Genomic DNA, 17,192 nt, shown 5'->3' on the forward strand with positions numbered 1-17,192 from the left:
CTTTTTTTAACACGTCCTAAAGTTGTCCAAATACACACACAATGTGTTTCGAGGCAAGGCACCTCCCCCCATTGAATTTCCAAAATCAGCACCTAACGCTCTACCATTAAGCTAATTCTGCTAGCTACAGTAGTGGGTCTTCACCACCAATTTCCCAAAACTTACACAATTCAAAGAAGTTGATTTGATCAGAATATGGGGCAAGAGGCATCAATATATCAGTATTTCATATACATGATGTCGCGGATGCTCATTCCTCAAATACCACATCACATCTTCTCCAAGAAAAGACGCTAGTGGTTGAAATTGAAACCATATATTTAAAAGCTAATAACATCCACGACGTTGGGTATCGTATCTATTTCCAACTTTCGGTCAAATTCATGCATCTTTGGAGCTCATGAGTTTCTTTGAACTCTAAATTCAACAGCTCTCCCCATCAAAAGCTTAACTTTCTAATAATTAGAGTGAAAAAAAAAAAATCTACCCTGGCACAACAAATACCATAATTCAACAACCCCTTCTCCTTTCTTGCAATCATCTGTTTATCATTCCCAAATTCTTCCAAAACACTCCAGACACCTTCCATGAACTATAACAACCCCCCTCATCTACTGCTTACCGTCCACGTTAATGTGCAAATTGAAAAATCAGTAGAACCAAAATTCTTCAATTTCTGTAAATTTAGGGAACTAAAAATTCGTAACTCTTTAAGATAAAAAGAAAAAAGAAAATTAAAACCTCTCCATCAATTACAACAGAAGAAATCAATCATTAAAAATAATCAATCGCCACAAACTTCCTTCGTTCTATTTTTTTTTCTCAGGAAACAAACAGAAACCACAATAAATTAAAAAAAAAAATCTAAAATAACTTACTTTCCAAGGCAATCACGAAGGACCTCCTCGGTTTTCTCGCACTTTCTAACGAACTTTCCAGGCTCAACCTCCTCTGTCTTGCACTGCGACCTCACCACCGTCCTCGTGGAACATACCTCACCAGAAGATGAAGAGGAATAACCAGGGTTTTTTTGAAAGGAATCGTCCGACTCGTCGTCGTCTCTCCACACCCACCCCATTGTCTCTCACCTGCTGCTGCTTTTAACCTTCTTTGTGCACAATACAATCTTAGAAGATGAAGATTAGATTTGTCAGGAGATTAGTATTATTAATCTGCTACGTTTCGTGTTTTGAGGAGGAGATTCTAGACTCTCTTGGCGACCACGGTGCTGCTTGGTCACTGTCACATGCATTCATTTTCTGACACGTGTCACTCTGTGTCCTTTTTTCAGCTTATACGAGGGACGTGTCATTTAAAGTCCTCGGGAAGAAACGACAAGTCGCTTCACGGAGCCCTTCTGTCTTCTTTTTCTCACCAAGACATCTACCATCAGAACCCACATTTATTTTTCTTTTATCTTCAAATTAACCCGAATATCAATTAAAATTAAATTATTCTTAAATATTCATAAATATAATACATTTAGAAGAGTGATTTATTTTAAGCACTAATTTCAAAATTTAAATTGAAAAGTTAGAAAAACAAAAGACAAATATTGGGCTAAAAAGCAAATAGCAAAGAGCATATTTTTGCGCTTGGTTATTAAAGCCCATTGTTTTAGCACCCAAACTTTGCTTAACAGTTTCTCATCGATGGGCCACGAACTATCTTGTAACTTTACCACTCCATGTATTTGTCATTGATTGCAGGGCCATTTCCAGCAAGTTCTTGTTTCACCAAGACTTCTTTCTGCACATTTAGAGAGAACAGTCGTCTTTGGCCAGCATAATGTTTGATGTTACAAAGTGATAGCAAATCCATATCAACTAACAAGTGATTGACATATATGATGTAGAATAATGGATCTATCTTCTATATTAAAAAAAAGTTTTGAGTTTTATTATAAAATTATAATTTTAAAGAATTTAAGTAAATCATCATCTATTATTATTACTACTAAGAAATTTATAATTTACAAGATTCTAGATAAGAGGACTAGTTATACAAGAGAAAGATTATAAGCCACATTATTGATTAATTATTAATTTAAGTATTTATTAGTCTCATTTAAGGTTCGAGACAAATCTTTTTTTATGAAGAAATCTTTATCTTATCAGGTTAAATTATAATTATTGCAAGGCCCTAATTTTACCATCATGTTTACTTTCTATTTAATAACTTTAATACCTGATAGTATATTTTATACCCCAAATAATAAAATCTACAAATAATTAAACAAAGTAATTGTTGTGGGATTTTTGATATTTTTATTAAACTCTAATAGATGATTATAAATAAATTACAATATCTATTTTATATGTTTTAAACATGATAAAAATGTTATTTTGTCTTTTTAGAAAAAAATGCATGAGAAACATTTATAATTTTTTCACATACATGTGTGAAAACAAAACATATTTTTTTGTATTTTTGAAATGAGAAAATTTCTGGATTTTTTAAAATTTAAGAGAAAATCGAGTATTTTTAATATTGAATTCATATCTTACACTGTAAGTTTACAATTTAATATTAAATTAAATTCTTGAAGAAAAACATATTTTTGTGTTTTTGGAAATAAGAGAATTTTTTTGAATTTCTTTTGAAATCTCAAAGAAAAATTATATATTTTTCATACCAAGTCCTTATCTTACAATATAAGTATACAATATGATATTAGGTTAAATTGTTGAAAAATATTTGAGGGACCCATAAATAATTTTAAAATGATCCTGACCCTTTAATTTATGCAATTTTAACCAATTTTACCTTAAATTTCAATTTTTATCCTTAATTAGACCCTCAAATAAAATAATTAGACTTCCAAAGTTTTCCATTTTGATCATCGTTTTCCAATAACTTCAATCATGACCAATTTCAACTTATTTTTTAATTTATCTTCAATTAAACCTTAAATTACCTGTATTAATTTTTTACAGCTGTAAATTAAATTATTGTGTCATTGTAACCTAAAACCTTTTTCTTCAAAAAGGTTTCTTTGAAATTGATTTTTTTTTTTTTAAAAAAAAGCACACATTCTTCTTCTTCTTTTGGAAAATCTTGAGAGGGGATAAAAATTTGGCTATGAGACTTAGAATGCCGATTGCGCTCTCTTTCTGCTAAACAATTATTGTTGGGATTTGAGGGCTGCAATCATCTTCCTAGGAAGTAGTGGCGCAACTTGCATAGATTAGCAATCACAATTAGGTTTGTTGTTGATATCAGTTAATGGGTATATTCCTCCATGTTTGATATGGGATTGGATCGATATCCTCTGCAACGTTTGCAATTGTAATATTATGACTTTGTTAGGTTACTGCTCACGACATGCGGTGGTGAAGAAAGAAAAAGGGATCGAGAAGAGGTGTGGCGACTATGGTAGAATAAATAAAAATAGGTTTTAACAACTCGATTTTTTTTTTGAACTTAATGAAAATTATGTAATTTTATAACTTTAACGTTATTGTAATGGTTTTTTAGTTACTAATAAGAGTGTAATAAAAATCTTATAAATAATTTGATTATTTTTTTTTAGGATGTAAAATGTTATCAACTTATAAGATTTAAGATTTGAGATATATAAAAACTTTAATTTTTTGAAAAATTATCTTAACTCCCAAAGAATCAGAATAATATCTTCTTTTTTTCTCTATATATATAACACTATATTCTCATGGACATAATTGTTTTTAATTAATTGTCTTCTACTGGAGGGTCACTTTCCTTTTATATATATTTTTTCCCCAGCGTCTTGCATTCTCCTTAATCACATAGTCTTAATTGTTTTCCGTTTATAGAGGGTGTATTCTTCCATGTTTGACATGGAATTGGAGATCCTCTGCAATGTTTGCGATTGCAATATTGTGAAATTGTTAGGTTATGCTCACGAGATGTGATGGCAGAGAAAGACAGAGAGAGAAAAGTTGGCGGCTATGGTAGAACAAAAATGGGTTTTAACAGCTAGGGTTTTTAAAAATATTTTAGGACAATTACGTGATGATATTTAGTCATTAATAAAAATATAATAATAATCATATAAATAATTTGATTTTTTTTAGAGCGCATGAGCAAGAATATAAAGTTTTATCAACTTATAAACTTTGAATGTAAATTATAATTTTAAAAATAATAGAAATAAAATTAAAAAAAGAAACAACTAAATTATAATAGGGTCGGGATAATTTTTTTTTTCATCAAATTGGTTTTCTTAATTACATAGTTTTAGTTGTGTTCTATAAAGCAATAGATTGCAATAGAAAAAAATAATTCTAGTATGGAAGGGAACACAACAGGCATAATGTCATAACATTGGTGTAAAGTTTCCAATATTGAGTACAGGATTGAGATGTTGAAACCCTTATAAAATGCCGAGACATGGAAATAGCCCGACCATCTTATTGATCTCTGGAAGAAAAATAAAGAGCAGCCCTTGCGAGATGAAAGCCGCCATCATATTCCCCACCGTAGTGGCAGTGGCCGTGATTCTCTTCATTCCAACCGGCTCAGGCCAAGTCGTGCCCGTCGCTCCTCGGTATCATTTGCACATTCTCAACGGATTGAGCCCCAACAAAATCTTGCTCGTTCACTGCCAGTCTAAAAACAATGATCTTGGCGTCCATAATATTCCGGTGAACTCGGAATTTGAATGGAGTTTTAGATCGAATGTTTGGGGCACTACGCTTTTCTGGTGTTACTTAGCCCCGGATGACCACTCTCATGCAGACTTCAACGCCTTCCAGGATAAAGAAAAAATCACTGACAGTTGCGACGGTAATGGCAATTGTTGCTGGATTGCTAAAGATGATGGAGTTTATCTGAGGGATTTTCCAAAGAACAGCACTGATGATCTCAAATATCATTGGGTAGCGGGAACCTGATCATGGATTATTCACCTGTTACTCTTTTTTTTTTCTTTTTTTTTTTATTGCTTCTGATAAATAATGAATAACAAAGATGTTGTTATCAAGGCATTCTATTATGATGATGATGATGATGCTGATTCTATTTCTCCCAGATTTATTGAACACGATGATTCTTATACAATAGATATGATCTTTTCGGTGACTTTATTTGTTTAGGTCAAATGAATTAGGGTTCTTTTGTCGCAAGTGTTATCAAATTAGATGATTAGACAAAGGAAGCATAATTATTCGGTCTATATGTACGCAAAATTTTAATAATGTAATTTTATATCTTAATTAAACTTGTAATTAATTTAAAATAATTTTTAGAATGCATACTAAACACACGTTCAATCTTGCAAAGGAGACCTAAACAATAAAAAAAAAAAAACTAGCATGTATATTAATAATAAACATATTAAATTTCAAGGCAAAGTATTTATTTATTGAATCATTTAGAATCTTGATTGCGTTGAATATAAATGGTTGTTAATAATCATTTATTTGTTTTTAAAGTTTTCTTGTTCCTCACTTGATGTAAAACAAAAAAAAAGATTTCAATAAGCTGTCAATATTTCAATACCACTATCTTATTTCCATAGTTTTCTAAACAAGATTCAACAAACTCAAAAAAATATTCATTCAAGTATGTACATACAAGGATCGATCTTAATCTCTAGAGGAAGAGGAAAAGAATAAAGATGAAATGAAACTTTAAAATGGAGAGCTAAGCTAAGAATTTAGGTGAAGACAAGAATCAGAACTCTACAGGATCCGTCTAGAAGCTATGCGAAAAACTTGATTAGAAACACTTTCTTCAAACCCTTTTATATATGCTTTTGGAATCAAAATTGATGTAAAATTAATTATAGTAATTACAATAATTGATTTTATATTAGTTTTGAAGGTTTTGAAAAACTCTCTTTTCAAAGCAATATACATATCAAGTTTTTTTTATTAATGTTGTGAATAAAATATCGGCCAATGAAAAAAGCCAAGCTCAAAATAATTTGGTAACAAAAAATAATTATTTTTAGTTCAAAAATTTATTTTTTCAACAAACCTAACATGTAAATCTATCCTAAAGCACGTATATATGTGATCTAAAACTCATTTTCTTCCCTTTATAAGCTTGAATTTTTTGCACCCAATCAATTTTATAAAATCATCACAAATACTTATAATTTGTAGTCCAAATTAATTTAAAATTTTTATAAAATCAGCACAAATACTCATAGTTTGTAGTCCAAATTAATTTAGAATTTCATTTCCCTTTGTTTACATATAGTCACACCTTAGCTTAATTCTGATTTTATTAATCCATTATAGCATCTTTAATAGTTGGAGCCATTACCTTGGTTCATTAGCTTTATTTATTTCAATGTCTATACATCTTCTTTTAACCAACTATTTTATGAGTTCATTAAGTGGTTTCTATTAATTACACATTTGTTTATTTTGACATTTTTTATTCACTTATGGTTTGTCAATAACACTTTTTAATTTCTATATATAATATCTCAACCAAATCTCATCTTTATTATCTTTCATTCTTCTTTATTAATCGTGCCCATTTATAGCTCATTTACCTAATTTTCATCTATAATTATTTATTTGGCCCTTTTATAACATGTTCAAATATTTACCCCTCTTAAATATTTTCTTATGCTTATTTATGATATATTCAAATACTATTTTTCAAAATGTCCACTTATAACTCATTAATATAGAACCTTGATTACCAATTCTCTTTAATAATCTAGAACTCACACTTCAAAACTTGATATCCTTTGCTGTATATCATTAATATAGAACCGGTTAATGCATGTATCCATAATCTTAGTCATTTTCTATATAACCAAGTAAGTATCATATCCATAATCTTATTCATAATCCATGTAGCCGACTAAGTAACATATACATCACCTTTTGATGCTTAATTCCTATATTCCTCTTTCAATATGTAATTCATTTATTTTCTTTATCGACCAAACCATGTATCTTTAAATTTCAATCACATAATTCAATTATTTCTCATTCCAAACATGTTCAACAAATAATACAACAATTTGAAGTTGTTGCTGATTTACTAACTTTTACTATTTTTAGGTTTCATTATTATGGTTAATTATAATTTATATATTAATTATAATCAATATAGTAGTTTGTATTATATACTAGTTATCGTCATTGGAGACTAGTTATCGTCATTGCAGCAAAAAATAATTATTTTTTGATTATCATTATTATAATCATTCACAATTATATACTACTAGTTTTGTTATTGCAGTCACTCATAATTTTATATAATCGGTTCTGTCATTATAGTTATACACACACATATATATATGTTGTATGTATGTATGTATGTATGTATATATGTATGTATGTATCTTGTCTCTTAGACAGAATTTTTATGATAGTAATTATACACAGCACATATAAATTTGATTGCATACTTACAATTATAAAAGTATTTTAAATAAACAAAAAGATAACAGGGATGACCATTACCTTGAGCTCCTGCTTTGCTCCTGGGATCCACTCCAAACGTTTCACTTATAATTTCCAAACAATAACAATTAATGATAATACCACAAATTAAAGAATTTTCATACATTCCAATTAATTTCAACCATATCATCAACATTAATTTATATTTCAATTTATAAGTTAATATTTATGCTATAAATTTAAATCCTCACCCAGACTTTGCATTTCTAAAGTTTAATTTAATACTCAACATTGCCATACACGTCAATCCTACTTTCTGAATCCTTCATCTATATAATTTTTTTATCTTCATCCATATTAACAAAAATACAAGGCAAAATAATTCCAAGCATTTCAACATTGTTGATAGCACTAATTCTCACACATCATCATCAAATTTCCACACCTTTTATTTTTAACCAGAAGCCAATACTTGAGTATGTTATTTCACCTAGATCTCAATCATACTTAAATACAAAGTTATTATTGTATCAAACATATTATTTCTATAATTTCATTTGAACATTAAATTTTAACATTATTTAAATAAACTTTTTATATTTTCATCATGTTATTAAGCCTACACTCCCAAAATGTGATTTGAATATGATCCTCAACTTCCATATTAACAAAGAAACAGAATAATATTAACTAGATCTTTTTTAAAACGTTATCAATCCAATCTAACTTATAGTGGCTTATAGCTTCACCCGACCTAATTAGTTTATTTGATATGTCAATTCTCTCCAAATTAAATATTTAAATTTATATTACACACACCATTTGTCAAAACTTCCTCTATACATTTTCAAGTATTTTGCTTCCAATAATAATAAATCCAATACACAATTCCATTTAGCAAATTATTATACAAATAGGTCATATTTTCCAAATATTTATTACAACATGTCAACTTCTATTTAACTTTATTTTCAATTTATAAAGCTTTCACATTAAACCATAAACATTTAAAATCATACACTTACCTATAATTTAATATATATATATATATATAACTTAATAATTATAACTTTTTCTCTAAACACACATACTATATATAAATCATATATAAAATTCATAACTCTACATCAATTTTCATTCCTTAAACTTCACATTAACTAAACACTCAATATCACACAATTTAAACAAAGATTTTAATCTTATCACTAGCCCTTTAATATTATAACTTACACAATACTCATCTTTGCAATCTATTTGCATAACCATTTTAAATGTTTAATTTCTTACATGCCATATTCACCCAAGTTCACACATTTTTCACCCAAAACATGAGCACCAATGACCACACAATTTAAACAACTTTTAAATTTAATTACTTATTCAATCATTAAAAAAATTATATTTTTCTCAAGATATTCATTATTTACATTCTATATATCTTTCAATGTCAAACACAAAATATACCTTTTTTTAATAATTACACAACAACTAAAATATTTCTCCCCATTTTCTTGATATGAGATTTCAATTTCTTACACATAACTATACTTTACACATTTAAACTCAAAACTTATTTCATATCTAATTTCTTACACATACTCATCCATTCTACATACAATTTTTACATATTTTAACAAATTTTCTTGTTCCCCAATATTCCATATGGTCCTCCCTACCATAAAAGGCCACCTATGGATTTTTAACAATTCTATCAAATATATATTTCATGCTAATTAAACAATTTACTAATAATTACTCATTTCCCCCACAATTTTCTAAAAAGCCCTAGGATAGAGAAATTGGAGATTTCCATTATTCACACACCACAACCATTTAAAACAAAAGAACAAGGTATAAAACATCTCACCACTAAATTTGCGCTCAATGTCTTGATTTCTTTGCAATTTTTTCTGCTAAATCCTCCTCCTCCTCCTCCTAAATGTTGTCTCTCTCTCTCTCTCTCTCTCTCTCTCTCCAACATAATTTTGTTGATGCAAAATTATCTGATACATAAAATTAATTAATATGTAAAATCATTTGTCAATTAGCACTTTCGCCTTATTTAGGAATGTTCTTATACCAATTTTTGTATATGGAGATTAAATCTAATTTTTAAGTAAGTTATTTATATCCAGACTGACAATGGATCATTCAGATTTTCAAAATTGGGAACATGATATCGGCCAAGATTCCCTAGTACATTTAAGGAAAAGACAGCATGTAGTCTCGAGAAAGTGAGGAAAACCCACCTTCACCGATCTACTCCCATAACTGCCGCTAAAACATGTCGAAAAATGTTTTTTGGTTTAAATTTCTGGTTCAGAAGAACATTGCTGCCATAATTCCTATTGAAAATATGAGTGCCAGCAGCCTGATCATTAATTACATCTTCCATGTAGTTTGGTATTCAACCCCAGCATTCTAACATGTAACTAGATCATGCAACAGCCGAATGACAACATCTCACTCCCTCTAATGCTAGTTTTTACATCAAACTCAAAATTCCCATCAATTTCTACAAATTATTGGAACAACTCATTCATTAAAATTCGGTGAAAAGAAAGGTGGAAATAAAAATCTCTATTGGTACATCTTTGCCAAAAATAAAACGGTTTATTGGTAAATGATTGGTATAAGATGTGATACAAATCAGCTGTGAACACAATAATATATTCAGTGACTACTAAATCTTCGTCCACTTTAGTCATCTCAATTTTTTATTTCACTGTATCATCTAGTCGTATCTGGAACCAAAACAGCAGTAACTATAGCTTTTTTGCTGAGTAGACTTCTTCCCTTCATGAAAAATATTTTCATGGATGCCATTTACCTCAAGGCTCATTTGCTTGTTGCCTTGGGCGGTTATGTCCATTGTTTGTACCCCGGATGTTCCATCTTTCTTACTTTGAGAAGAATATAAAGGAACATGGTTAGTCTCCTTAGGAACTAAAATATATTAGTCTGGTGATTCCGGTGTTGTCTTGTTATGGTTTGTTTCCCTTGAGCCTGCATGGCTACAAAACAAGATCAAACCAGTAAAGACATTGAACCAACAGTGGCATTATCCTAGAAGAGTAGAAGTAACAATTTATCATTTCCCTTAGATTCATTACTATGATGAGGATAGTAAAATGTAGGCATAAGTACCTGATGTCAAGATTGCTGGAGCTATTCCTGGATTCATATGAATTCCTCTCTACAGGTCCTTTTTTATTAGATACTTCAGCAGAGACCCCAACTTTCGGACAGACTCCACTGTCTTCTAAATGAACTGGATCGATTTCAACATCCTTGTCAAGATTTGGAGTTTCTTCATTTGTTTTGCTAGAGGAAGACCTAGTTAGAGAACTATTATATTCCCGGACCACAGAAATGTCCTTCTCTAGAGTTTCTAAGGCTCTCCCAACATCAGAACTGATAACCATATTCCTTGTACAGTTTTCAGGGCTCTTTAGAGCAATTTTATTGCTTGAAGATTAACCTATAACTCTGCAATCCCTCGTTGAATGTCTGCTATATTCATATTTTTCTTCTTCAATCCCAATAAAAGTTTTCCTATTTGTAGCCAGTGCAATGCTTTGCAAACTAGCACTTCCATGGTCCTTACAATGAACTCTTTGTTCCTCTCCCCTCATTCTATCCTTCAAGTGCCTACTTTCTGGATCATTTTCTTCCTTGGTCTTTCCGAAGGATTTGGTGTCCATAAGTGGTGCACTACAAGGAAAAGCTTTATTTGCAGTATTCAGTTCCAAACCTCCCAAGTTTTCATCCTTAAAGCCCCTACTTTCTTCATTATTTTCTTCCTCAATCTCACTAAAGGATTTGTTTGCTACAACTTCTGCATTCTCTGAAAAACCTTCAATTCCATCATTATCCCCATGAATATTCAGTTCAACATCTCCCAAGTTTTCTTCCACATCTTCAGTAGAATGCTCTTTCTGTAGAAGGGAAGCATCACTGTTATACACTTTCCCTTCCACAACCACATAAGCATTTTTAGTAGAATAAAGAGCCTCACGTATTCGAGCATACATTGGATCTTTCAAAGCCTTGTTGTAATCTTCATCATAGTTAGACACAGAAGCCACTGCCTGTAGTAGTTTGCAGATTGGATGTCAGAGAAATAGGTTGCCTAAAAACCATAAAAGTTAGAATGCAAAGAGTTCTTCATTCTTCTTGAATAATTCTCCCTATATTAAAACTACGAAGTATGAAACTTTTCTAGATCCTACCATGACACTTAATTTTCATATTCCCTCACATCTTCACCCTGGCTAAAAGATAGAAAACCCTAAGCCCAACTAATCCTATCACCTATTGAACCCAGAACCTTTCCCTTTAAAAGCAGTTATGATTATCAATGCAGAGTGCCAGTTTTGTTACTGCAGAGAGCTTTTAAATAGCCAAATGAATTGGCCTCATTGTTGCATGCTACGGAGTGTACCGATGAGAAACAGAGAAAAATTTATAACCTTTTGATAAAGTCTGAAACCATTGCCGATGAGCTGCCTTGAGATAAAGTTAATGAGGGATGGAGGGACAAAATCCAGCTTCAAATCCACTTTTGCAATAGTCCTGCAAAATGTGACAGTTTTCATAAACTCAAGAAAGGAACACGTGCAAAGTAAAAGATAAAGCCTCAATCTGTCTACTTATGTAGCAAATGATACAAATTTTGATGACTTAATTTTCGTAGAGCCATGCAAAGGAATGTTTATGTTTATATGAAATTCAATTAGAAGTTTTTATCTTTCGAACCATAAGACTTATGCATATGTTTTGTGTATCAAAGAGGACTCACATGAAGCATCCAACTAACTATAACTCACTGAAAATAACTTCTTTCTGAAGTAACTTTTTGTATGGCAAAGCCACCCATCACATCAATCCTTACCACGTCCTTTGCTTCAGGGATTCCATCTTTTAAGAACTCATGGGTAGTTTTATCAATGTCCTCCAAATCTGAGATCTAAAAGCAATATAATCCAAAACAAGTATCTTTTAATTTATAATTAAATATCCAAAAACAAAGGTACATAAGAAACTGCATTTGATAAAATGATGAATTCAACCACTTCAAGTGACTACCGTGCTAGCAACAACAACAATCAGACCATCTTAGAGGTATTCAAACAACATATAGTGCACAACAGTCTCCCTGGCTGTCAGCGGCCATGCAACCTTCACTCTTTCTTCCAAAATTTAAGGAAAAATCAGAATTTTATGTTGCAGAGTTCAAGCAAAAGGAAGCAAACAAGTTACTTTAAGTTCAAACAACTAGTATAGTTAGTGAAGGACAAGCCTCACTAAAGATATCCGTTCACCGATCCGGATCCTTTACAAGCATTCACAAATGGTGATTCTAAATGGTGGGAAACTATACTGAGGCCACCTGAGAACACGAGATCACCAAATCATCAGTCCAAAGCAAAGCTTGAAATATAAATCTTGATTTCAACCATTTAATTATTAATCCTTGGTGTCAATGGCGCACCCTCCCTAATTACCCAACCAAAAGAACAGGAAACAAAAAATGGAGAAACAAGTAAAATCACAAGAACATACAAGGATGTACAGACATATATCCTAGAAATTTCTAGGACATGGCTGCCTGCAAAGATCTTTGTTCTTTTATCCCTAAAACTCCTCATCAATGCTCTCATTGCTATACATCACATGTGACCATGCATTTCAGTCAACAATATTTAATAGGAGAAACAAGAATAAATATGGTTGACAAGGACAAGACAAATTTGACAAGCAACAACCTCTTATTTTATACTCATGAAGTAAAGGTGTTAAACTTCGTAAGAAAAAAAATTCCTATTCTGTACGCATATGTACATATTGTTTTTAATGAAGTTAGAACCAGGGCCAAAATGTCAAATAAATAAGAACAATGACATTTACACAGATCCACCAACCTACACATTCCTGAAGACATTTCCAGAACTATCTCAGTAGGATAAAATGCAACTTGTGAAAATTTAGATGAAGCTATTATAGAATTTCACGATCAAAATTAGAAGTCTCAACTCTCAAGCGATCTGATTTCCTTGGCATTTACTAGTAATCAGGCCACTAAAGGAAATCTACAATTAACAGTGTTAAAATATAAGTTTTTCAGCAATTGCAATTTTTCCCATAAAAGAAAAGCAAAATACAGTTTTTTAAAACGAGTTAAGATAACAATAGTACCATCAAAGCTAACAGAGGAATGAACAGAAGAAAGGTGTGTGTGCGTTGTTTCACAGATCCATTAAGAGTGTCTCTGTATATATTATATGTTACACAATGAAGAAAGATACCAAGATAGAAGCAATTATTACCATTTTCTGTAGAGTGTTGCCTCCCAAGAGATGCATAAACCTGCAAAATGTTATTTTACTTGTTAAAGGAGTTTTCAATTTGTGCAACTTCACAATGTCTCAAATAATCACCTTCATTTTGCTCATCCTTGAGGATAAAGCTCACAATTTATGAATAATTGACATAAACTTACAAGTATCAATGGTGCCATCAACATAGCCTTCGACAAGTAATGAATGGAAAGGAGTACCCTGAGGTCCTGGGCGATACATAACACGGAACTCTTCATGATCCTCTTTTATCTGTCAAGAGAGGTAAGTAAGTTCCAGTATATCAGTATCACTTTTCATATATATATATATATATGACATACATATCTTTTCTTACTTTTTCTTTTTCAAAAAGAAGTTGTTCCTAGATAGTAAACAAAGATATTAGAAACCAGAATATTTAGTTAGTTAAAAGGGCATACTTTCCATTCACCATGTGATGTCTCACTATTTCTTGACACCTCACTTTCACTTACAGAAGCACTCCTCAACATGTCAAGAAAAGAGGACACATGATTAGTCTTGTTTTCTATTAAATTGTCGCTGCATCTTGCAAATTCAAAATCCAAAATTAAAGTCTTTGACCAATTCAGCTAACCATCACAACTGGTAGCCCACAAAAGATAAGGATCTCATAAAATATCATCCCAGCTATTGATTCTGAGAAATACTAGCCTTCAGTTTCACTAGGTGAAGAACGTGCAAGTTGATTCCTGATAAGGGTTTTAAGTGCATCAAGATTTGTCAACGCCAGGGATGCCAGGGTCTTGTCCAGCCTCTCTCTGAATTGACAGATCTTTCCACTCTTCCCCATTTTGCATCTCCAAGTAAGAAAGAGGAGCCCTCTCTAAACTTTACAATCACTCATATACTTTTAAGTGATTTTGTTATCATCTGCTATATTCAACATTACAAAAAATATGTTCAAACTTAGTTATAGACTTGTAGCAATAAAATATACAGAAAAAAACAAAGTCTCTAAAAATCATTTGCATGGATAAGCAAAACTATAATGAGAATTTACATATTTAGGTTCCATAAATACTTAATCAAAAGAAATCATAATATCTTCATCTTATAACACAATAAATAATTAGAACCATTCAATCAAATAATGATTAGCACTAGGTTATAACTGGAAATGGTTTCTCACAACTAATTAATTGAAGTTCTAAAAAAGTGCCTTTGACTCTTCTGATTATAATATGTAGATGATACATTTATTACAAGAGTCTCAAAACAGTTGCATCAATAGCACAATCTTACTAAAAAGACTCCAAATCTCACCAACCGAAATTACAAGGGCCTAGAAGAAGAAATCGTGAAAACTAACCAAACTTCGTGTGATCACGTGAAAGCTCTTTGAGAATAACCCAGTTTTCCTTCAAGAACCCTGAACACGACCCTGAACTAAAACAACTAAAAATTCTTATTATTTTTGTTGGATAAACAAAAGCACGGAATTCATAGATTGCAAAGTACAAATCCAAAAAAAAAAAGATTGAGACAGAAGCTCTTGATGCCAAGACAGCAGAATCCCGAAAACCAAAGGGAAAGAAAAAGTTTTCTTATTGTAATAAAACCAAAAAAGTTTGACTTAATGCTTAAGTTGAGAAGTTATGTGTGGTGGGAGCCACAAGTGATTTGTAGCTAGCCTGGCTACCCAAGCTAGAAATGAATCCCCTTCACGAAGCTTAATATGTTTCCCCACCTTTTACAGGAGCTTAATATGTTTCCCCACCTTTTACAGGATTAGATGTGTCAAAAGGTTAGGAAACAAGGTTTATTGTTCAATGAGAATTTTTTCTTTTTCTTTTTTTAATTTAAATACTGAATCAACACTCTAGAATTTACATTCATCCATGTACAAGTTATGTGCTTAAAATTTCATTAAAAAAGTAATTTTAATTAGCACATAAATTGATTTTAAAACACATCAGTTATCGAAAAAACCTAATCAAATACATCATTAGTAATAAAAAATGGGGATAACTTCTTATGTGAAAAGATATGGTGTTATCTATAAATTAGGTAACATGTGTGAGAAAGAATACCTTTGATTTTGCAATCATGTCTCATTAATTTTCATATATTTGCTAGAGTGCGTGCATTAAATAATTATCTAATCAATGAAGTTATTATCTCTTATAAAAATTTAAACAAATATCAAAAAAATTAAAAAGCCTTATCAAAATTATTATCTAGGTTTTTTTTACAATTCGGTCTGGTTTTTTCAATTTAATACTTCCATTTGGCTTTATTTGACATTTTATTTGATGTTATGTTTTGTTTTATCTTGTAATATTAAGGGGGGAAGTTTTTTATGCTCGATTGATACTAAATTTTATAAAATAATACACAACTAAGCTAATTTAAAAAAAATAATAATTTAAGAAACTAGAATTAAAACCAAGATAGAGGAATTGGAGTAAATTGGCAGAGAAAGTTGGTTGGCGCGGGCAACACACATTTAATTTATTTTGAATTTGTCTTTGTGATGTTTTTTTTTGTGAGATTGATTTTTTAAAATTTTATTTTTACATGATTGTCATCATATAGTTATGCTTTGAAACCCAAATTAATCAAATATATTATCCTTTCAATTTAAAAACAATGTGATACTGAGTTTTTTTATAAGTATTTTTTTATTTTAAATTGATCTTTATGATATGTTTTATTTTGATTTTTGTAGGATTAATTGGTTTTGATTTGTTTTTAATAGTTTTTTATTTCCTAGATTTTTGTTAAATCAAAACTATATTAATATCAGTCATCCAATTTATCGAGTTTAATGAGATTGCAATCTTCAAATTTTTTATTCTTAGAAAAAAAATCCAACTCTATGCAAAGTGCAATCAAAGCTAAAATGACAAAAAAAAAATACTAAAATCAAAACTAAAAGGATCAAATCTAAAATGCTAATAACAATGAGGATCATTGTATATTTATTATGGTTAAAATCAAAATTGGTCACAATTAGCCTACACACACCACTCTCAAGGCGCGTTTGTTTTCCAGAAAATAATTTTTGGGAAATCACTTTCAAAACTTTCATGTGTTTGTTTGCCATTAAAAAAGTTAATTAATAAAAAATACTTTCTGGTCAATAAAAACACTTTCCAGTCAAAGAGAAATTTGGTTTGGTTTTCAGAAAAGTATTTTTTTTTTGCTGTGTTTATTTTCCGGAAAGTGATTTTCAGGAAATCACTTTCCAAACTTTCTTGTGTTTGTTTGTTATTAGAAAAGTTAGTAAACGAAAAACACTTTCCAGTCAAAGAAAAATTTGGCTTGGTTTTTAAAAAAGTGTTTTCCTGAAAAATTTAGATGGAAAATACTTTTCAGAAGTTGTGAAAAATTTAGAAATGTCATTATTTGTTAATTATATCAAATTTGATCCTCAAACTTTTGATTGCCATATATATTTTGTATTGAATATTTATTTTTCAATTTTATTTTTTAAAATTTTATTTTTATATTAACT

The 17,192-nt window shown here is 30.5% G+C and overlaps 2 protein-coding genes and 1 pseudogene across 2 annotated transcripts in view; 1 reads left to right on the forward strand and 2 right to left on the reverse strand.

Annotated features, from left to right (window-relative positions):
• Positions 1-1,286, reverse strand: part of LOC105138214 (Mal d 1-associated protein) — a 3,049-nt gene extending 1,763 nt beyond the window's left edge. Inside the window, exon 1 of the mRNA XM_011044255.1 lies at positions 879-1,286. Coding sequence (XP_011042557.1) covers positions 879-1,078 — 200 coding nt within the window. The 5' untranslated portion in view covers positions 1,079-1,286. The remainder of the gene's footprint in view (positions 1-878) is intronic.
• Positions 1,287-4,353: 3,067 nt separating this feature from the next.
• LOC105138215 (uncharacterized) lies at positions 4,354-4,924 on the forward strand. Its single transcript, XM_011044256.1, has one exon. It carries the CDS (start codon positions 4,362-4,364, stop codon positions 4,872-4,874), a length of 513 nt encoding a protein of 170 aa, XP_011042558.1. The 5' UTR covers positions 4,354-4,361; the 3' UTR covers positions 4,875-4,924.
• A 4,993-nt stretch (positions 4,925-9,917) lies between these two features.
• Positions 9,918-15,348, reverse strand: LOC105138216 (uncharacterized; annotated as a pseudogene).
• Between the last annotated feature and the right edge of the window lie 1,844 nt (positions 15,349-17,192).

This window comes from Populus euphratica, unplaced genomic scaffold (assembly GCF_000495115.2).
Source record: "Populus euphratica unplaced genomic scaffold, PopEup_1.0 scaffold74.1, whole genome shotgun sequence".
Classification (NCBI taxonomy): domain Eukaryota; kingdom Viridiplantae; phylum Streptophyta; class Magnoliopsida; order Malpighiales; family Salicaceae; genus Populus; species Populus euphratica.

Bases quoted from the DNA above. Each gene is read 5' to 3' on its own strand.
- LOC105138215 (XM_011044256.1), top strand. From the start codon at position 4,362: ATGCCGAGACATGGAAATAGCCCGACCATCTTATTGATCTCTGGAAGA.